Consider the following 7,864-nt stretch of genomic DNA (forward strand, 5'->3'; position numbering starts at 1 on the left):
AACATAAATGAATTAGACGTGATGGAGTTAAGGACGGTTTGCGGACAATACCAGTTAAAATTACATTAGCTGATTTGGCCACTTTAATAACCATTGGATTAATATTAATTAAATGATTAAGATTTTATGAAATTTATATAACTTCTTACAATTCTCACTTTAGAGGAGCCAAATCCGTGCAGCCGAAAGATCAAATCTTGTTTGTCATGCTTCACTTAGAGCTATGAACCTATGAGGCCGACCTAGCCGCAAGAGAGCACCTACACAGCAAAACGTTTCCTGTCCGGCGGCAGCCATGGGTAGCGGCATCGCCGTGTTATCCCGGTGCTGGCTACCGAACGGGTACTTCATTGCGGGGGCGGGGGTTTGAAAAAAGGGATGTTGGCTCGGGTTTCTGGCAGGATGGGTGGACGCTGGTTTTGGGCAGCCTCTCTAGACGTCTTATGCAGCCATTTATGTGCAGCTCTGGGTCTGGGTGCAGATTTCCAGATCCAGCGTCAGTGCGGCTCGTGGGGCTCAGGGCAGGGCGCTGCATCGGCAGAGCCTCGTGGAGACTCGGGGCAGCGCGGGCGGGTGACCAAGCTCGATGGTGCGTTCTCTAGTAGGCGGCTCGTGGCGGGGCTGAGCAGGTTTCGTGGCGGGGCTCGTTGACCGAGGAACTGCGCCGGCGCTGTGGAGGCGGCTAAGGGCGTGGTGGAGATGCAGTCTGGGCCTGGGTAAATTTTTTTTGCTGGGCTTGAGTTGGGCCTCTTTCTTTTGGGGCTGCCTTATTGGGTTTTCTAATTTAGTCTAGGGTTTTTACCCTAAGACTATTTATATGTTTTTTAGTTTGTCTAAATTACAATAATTCCTTGTATTAGGAAACTAGGCACTGATGTGCATCTATGTCTCTTTAGCGTTTCTGGAGCAGTACCGAAGGAGGATATTTGCTATTTCTACGTATTTGAATATACAATGAGTAGGACTATATGTATGTACCAGTTGTGGGTACTACCACTAGCTTCTTATTTGTCTATAAATGACAGCAGAAAGGTATGCAACGGCTTATTCTGACTTGTGATGAATATATTGACACCCTGTTTGGGTTGGATTCAAAAAATAAAAAAATGAGCCTATGAGGCCTTACCCATACTATCACATTCCTTTTTTCAATGCATTTCTTTCAGGCAAGTCAGCAAAATATTGGAAGAAAGCGAGATATCACTGTAAAACTAAAAAAATATTGTGTTATGGATGGAGTTAGAAACATATAACGTCCGACTCAAAATCAATCGACTATGTTTGAACAGTTCATAATATTTTATTATCAATTACTTTTTAGAGAGGAGGTCCTCCTCTTTTTTACATAAAAAGGACGTCCCTCTCCCCAATTGAGTATATTGTTAATTGTTCTTAAGGGACAATGATTTCCGATATGAAATTGTACAGAAGAGGACATACCTAATTTCCCTATTCAGTCCAGTAATCATTGCATAAAATTCCTCAAATCCGTCATAAATACCAAGAAGGCAAGAATATTTCTGGTTGTTGTGATGTGATCATGTAACTATTCTAGTGTTGAAAACATGGCCAGAAACTCTTCCACCAAATTGTTCATCTCTAGTTTATTGATTGATTTGACAGTGCTGTACCTCTTGGAAAAACACCTCCAAGGCTCCGCCTTTTTAGGCTAAGAGAAGAAAAACTTCCCCAACGAAAACGGGGGAGGATTCAGTGCACTGACGTACACTTGCACCGACATAAATAAATTGGTAGATTATATTAAATATACTCATAGGTTATTAATAAAAATATTAAATATAAATATCAAGGGTTGAGATCATCTTATAAGTATTGGGTCATTTGTACCGTCAGTGCATAAAATAATTTTCAAACGAAAACGAGGGAGGATTCAGTGCACCTACGTGCACTTGCACCGACATAAATGAATGGATAGATTATATTAAATATACTCATAGGTTATTAATAAAAATATTAAATATAAATATCAAGGGTTGAGATCAACTTATAAGTGTTGGGTCATTTGCACCGTCGGTGCAAAACAGATAATTATCGAGTACGTTTAGCGAAAATTCTACTATGGACCATAATACAGGATTGCAGGTGGATCATGATTAAATTGGGAACCGCGCGTGTCATCAGTCACGCGCTGAATTTGGACTTGGTGCATGTGGATCTTGATTCACAAAAGACTCTTTGTACAGTTAGTTACTTGCATTTATTAGGTGGTAGGCACATCCCATTAGTGACTTTGCCTAAATACAAGGGTCATCCTTTGCACAAGGCAACGTTACAAAGGTTCTTCAATAATGTTTGGTCCACCCATGTGAAAATAATTAGTATTGCATATTATCATGATTTTAACTCACTGTTAATTTGTTTACATACACAATACTCGTCTTAAATTTATCATTTCATTTCTCTATTACAAGTCCTTCCCACGCACGGCGGTGGCCAAATAGGTAGGGTAGGGTTGTTTCCCGGTAGGTCAGGGAATATGCATGATTTACCTAACTCACTTGGACTTTACATTTAAACAATTTATTTTTTTTGGAGAATTCCACAAATGGTCACTCAACTATGACTCATTCGACACTTTGTCACTGAAGTTTCAAATTAATATATCACTTTGGTCACTCAACTATTACATTGTCGATCACTTAAGTCACTTTGTTAATTTTTTTCATTAAAAAAAATTATAAAAAATACTCTTTGGGTGACTTAAGTGATTGACAATATAATAGTTGAGTGACCAAAGTGATATATTTGAAACTTCAGTGACCAAAGTGTCGAATGAGTCATAGTTGAGTGACCATTTGTGAAATTTTTCCTTTTTTTTTTGGAGGAAGGTGGGTGTCAATTCATTAATAATACCATGTAGATAACATAGCTCACCCAAAAACTAGGCTATCACAAGATTGAGCAATTTTTAGATAGCTCTAAAGCAACCTAAAATGCATCACCCTAAGAATAAGTCCAATAAAACAGTAACTTGACACAGTGACACTAATAGGAAAAACGGCTAAAAAATTAGGCCTAAAAGTTAGAACAAAGCGTTTGTTAAAATGCTTCAAATAAACATGTTCGGAAGAAGGGGAATATTGTTGCTCATGGGTTAGCACGAGAAGCACCAAGTTTGCTGCAGTCTATGTTTTGTCTGGAGGTTGGTCCTCCATGGCTACATGTTCTAATTGATAGAAACTGATGGCTTTCTGTTTGGGGGTTCCTCTAGGAACAGATTATCCCCATAATTGATGTAATCTGTTATCAGTTGAAACACTAACTTGACACAATGACACTAATAGAAAAAACTCTGAAACAGCTCAAGAACTAGCCCTAAAAGTTAGAACAAAGCGTTTGTTAAAATGCTTTAAATAAATTTAATAATAAATCAATAATTAAAATTTAATGTTCATCAAACAAAATATTCTACGAATTGTCTTGGATACAAGGTAATAATAAGCTCATGTATAGAGAGCAAAATAAAATTAGAGACAAATAATCGATCCAAGAAAGGTTGGAGTCTTGGAGACATGGAAGGTAATAATAACCTCATGTGGAGAGAGCAAGGTAAAACTAGAGACAAATAATCGATCCAAGAAAGGTTGGAGGCACATTATAGCTGCCCCATGCTTGTTTGTTGCAATGGCAGGCTACTAGTTAAGGCTAGGATAGTGGCATCCGGCACCAACAACATTGCATAACTAATACATATGACAGTGACTCACTGAGCGTCAGCAGCACAGAATGCGCAGAACTCAGCTGAGGAGAGCTCTCATTTCTATAACCCAAAATTCTAGGTCTCCCACTCTAACCCCACACTCTTTCCTCTAATCAATCCCCATCAAACCAGAAACAAAAAAGTAGAAAATGGAAATCATAACTGGTTGTTATTACCAGTTAGTATTATTAAAAGCTGGATTTGGAGTCTCTGCATCAAACAAAGAGAACCTCCAACCATTTCACCAGAAGAAACAAAGGGATACCCCTCTAAATTAAGGTTTAGCGCAGAGCTTCCTAATAAACTAAAACGGCCTAATGGGTTGGCATCACCTATGTTCATCTTTTTCTATTAGGGCTAAAAGCTTAAGAACAGATAAACCTATAATTAAAGATAATATACACAGCTAGGTCCCAAAAAGCTTAATTACAGGGAAGAAAAGAAAATCAAAATAGCACTAGTGGGTTAGTGTAAGTCCCATCCCTCTCCCCAATAACCCCTTTTTGGGTTGCATAATAACTCACATCATTGCCTTACAAATCCAAAGCTCCATTTTATTGGATTCCTAGTCTCTCTTAAAACTATTTCAACTTGCCAATAAGCTTTTTACATTTTCCCTCTCAACCCTCTCTCTCTCTCTCTGAAAAGTTTTCTTCTTTCTTTGACTCATTGATTACCCACTTCACTCTCTCCAATCCTCCAGAGAACCCATTTCTTCTTTCTCTCAATCTCTGCTTTTTTTTAAGAAACCCAGAAAAACCCATTACTGGGTTTCTTGGTGTCTCAGACCTCCAATGGCGGCCGAGAACGCACTGAAATCCAAAGAGGTCTCGGCGATGATCAAACAGGGCTTCATTTCCGATCAAACCCTCTCGTTCTCGCCGTCAAGACCCACCAATTCCAAGCTCCACTCCCCCAACTCCAAAACCCTATCCTCTCCTCCCTTCTCCCCCGCCGCGGCGCCGACTCAGCAATTGACTCGGCCGAGTCAGTCCCAGACCCTGTACGAGATGATGTCCGACGAGCAGCACCGGGATTCCAAGCACTCGGACCGGAATCTCCACCAGAAAGTCCACAAGCTCCTCGAAACGGCGCCGTTTCGGAACCCCAATTGGGGGGGCTGGTTTCTGGTGATGTGAGGCTCACGGTGGTGGCCAAGGACGGGTTTAGAGTCTCAATGGATGTGCACAAGAGTGTTCTGGCTTCGAAAAGCCGGTTTTTCGCCGAAAAGCTTAGGAAAGATAGAGGGGTTTCACATTGTGTGGAGATTTCTGACTGTGATGATGTGGAGGTGTATGTGGAAACTGTGGTGTTGATGTACTGTGAGGATTTGAAGAAGAGGTTGATGGGTGAGGAGGTCTCCAGGGTTTTGGGTTTGCTAAAGGTACTTGCTTTTTTGGCTTTTGCTTTGTCTTGTGCTGTGTGTTTTGGCCTTTTGGGTTGCTGGGAAAGTTTGGATGAACACATTGGTTATTGTGTTTTCACTTTTGAGAAACTGGGTTTGTGATTGTGAGGTTTACCCAAAAAAGATTCTGTCTTGGGGGATTGTAAAAGCTGCTTGAGATGAGGACTAATGGTTATGGAAAAAGCTTTGGGTTGTTTTGGCTTGGTGGGTTTTCACTTTTGAATTTAAGTGGTAAAGAGTGAATTTTGAGGTCATGCCGATTAATCGGGGTGTCAGTTTAGTGAATTCTGAGGTTGATTAAAAGCTAAGCTACCGGATGGAAAGTATATTTTATTTTTTTGAGTGCTTGTTGGTTCACCAAATATTGTGAGAATTAAAATTACTGTAATGAGAAATTGTCATGGTTGAGATGTGTTTTGTGTAGTATTTTCAAAAGGGTCTGTGTCTGTATTAATGTTATAGTCTGATTTGTAGCTTAAAAGAGAAAATGTCAAGCTGATCAGATAATGCTCTGTTTTCCGTCTTTATGTGACTGTAACGTCTTTTCTTTGATCATTGAGCTTGTTTATGGTGGAATGTATTGGTAAAATTTTATGTTTTTTTTCCGTTGTAGGTCTCTGCGGCTCTCATGTTTGATGAGGGCATTGCCTCATGCTTGGAGTATTTGGAAGCGGTTCCGTGGTCCGAGGAGGAAGAGGAGAAAGTTAAATCTCAACTCGGTGAACTTCAGCTTCATGACTCGGCCAGTGATCAAGTTTTGCTCAGAGTATCCTCTGAACCATCCACGTCTGCTAGAGCTGATGAAATCTTATCGAGACTGCTCACTGGTGTTCTTCAAGCGAAAGATGATAGAGCTCGTCGAGAAATGAAGACTCTCATTTCCAGGTTGCTTAGAGAAGATGCAGCGAATGACGGCAATAGGCTTGATGTGTCTAAAGAAACCCTTTACAATCTTTGCCATAGATGCTTGAGTTCCCTTGTTCTGTGCTTATCCGAAGCTACAGGCATGGATGAAAAGCGGGATCGCGGGGTATTGATGGCTGAGATAGCAAGAGAGGCTGATAACATGCAGTGGATTGTTGATATTATGGTAGACAAGAAAATGGGTGAAGATTTTGTGAAATTATGGGCGGATCAGAAGGAGCTTGCAGTCCTCCACTCAACGATTCCGATCATGTACCGACATGAAATCAGCAGAATCACAGCTCAGCTATGCATCGCGATTGGGAGTAGACATTTGCTGGTGCCCAAAGACACAAGATTTTCTTTGCTTTCGACATGGCTGGAAGCTCTTTATGAGGACTTCGGATGGATGAGGAGGGCTTCGAGATCTGTTGACAAGAAACTTGTTGAAGAGGGTCTAAGCCAAACGATTCTTACACTTCCTTTGCATCAACAACAGGCTATAATGCTTAATTGGTTTGACCGGTTTCTAAACAAGGGAGATGACTGTCCCAACATTCAGAAGGCGTTTGAAGTTTGGTGGAGGAGAGCTTTCATCAAACATGTGGCAGAGCAGGAAAATCATAGGTTGCAAATTACTGTTTGTGATTATCCCAGTTGAACCAAGTTTATAAAATCGACATGTATATAGAAAGCAGCAACTTTTTGTTCTGAATTAAATCTTCTCAGTAATTTTCCCATCCTTGGTTGAATCCGTCAACAAGAGTAGTGATTCCTACTATGGCGTTTGATAATGAAAAATGATCCGATCTTTAGAACCCGTCTTCATCTATCACCCTCTGTACTCGGGTTTTCGATGGAAGAGGCTTGAAATTCTTTGTTTTATTTTTATACAATCCTCTTGTTTGTCATTCATCTTAATAGAGAAAGGAATACTTAACGGATTGGTATGTGACTGACTAATTTTTCATCATCTTATTTTCCTGGTTTGATTTGTCGCGTGACTGTTTAGATTAGCAATCGGAAACAAAATAAGTTGATCACGTTTCAGTTGAAACTTGCTTATCCATCAGGATGAATTAAGTAAAAGGTCAAAAATAAATAAATTATATTACACTAGAAGGTGAAGGACAAAAGCTAAACACGATACCGTGGAGATCATATGTTCAAATTTCATTGACATCATGAAGTCGGGAAAAAAAATAACTTGATAGTTGATACTTGGGATTTGACACAAATTCAACAATAATATAAAAAGTCAAAACCATTCATTTACACTGAATCCACAGTTAAGGAGGAACTATGAAGAAATGGGTTGAATTTTGGTTTGTGTTTGTGATTTGATTGGAGAAAATAAAAAACAAAAAGCCAAAAAACATATAGAGAAAATAACTAAATGAAGCTAAATGAAACGCGATTTTAGATATCATAAGGAAGATGGGTGCTAGGGTCATATTAAGCTCAATTCAATGCTCTGAACATACAATCGATTATTAGTTGCAAACCCAAGGCTTGGTAAGGATAGAAGGCCAAATCTTATTTAGCGTATTGACTATATCCATTTAAGGGAATGAATCAACTCACTATGAATGAAAGAATCTGCTTTCTAAGGCTCAATTCTCCTTCCTAGTGATCTAGTGCAGAAAACCTAGCATCTGAACCCCAACCTCAAAGCTCCTAGCTTTAAAACTTAGAGCTCCCAACACCTCATGACGCAAATTAAGGGGAGGCAACCACATAGGTCTATCTGAGATTTCATCCCAGTCCATAGGACTGGTTTTGTTGCAGATTGCTGCTGTGTTTTTCTCTTATGTTTGTGGTTTTTGATGTACTTG

General features: G+C 39.8%; 1 protein-coding gene across 1 annotated transcript; it reads left to right on the top strand.

The window, feature by feature from the left end:
- The first annotated feature begins 4,219 nt into the window (after positions 1 to 4,219).
- Positions 4,220 to 6,920, top strand: LOC112167492 (BTB/POZ domain-containing protein At5g60050). Its single transcript, XM_024304515.2, is given in 3 exon segments — positions 4,220 to 4,804; positions 4,807 to 5,105; positions 5,740 to 6,920. Coding segments are annotated over 3 exon segments (1,539 nt in total). The 5' UTR covers positions 4,220 to 4,515; the 3' UTR covers positions 6,691 to 6,920.
- The last annotated feature ends 944 nt before the right edge of the window (positions 6,921 to 7,864 follow it).

The sequence above is a fragment of the Rosa chinensis genome, chromosome 5, assembly GCF_002994745.2.
Source record: "Rosa chinensis cultivar Old Blush chromosome 5, RchiOBHm-V2, whole genome shotgun sequence".
Lineage (NCBI taxonomy): Eukaryota > Viridiplantae > Streptophyta > Magnoliopsida > Rosales > Rosaceae > Rosa > Rosa chinensis.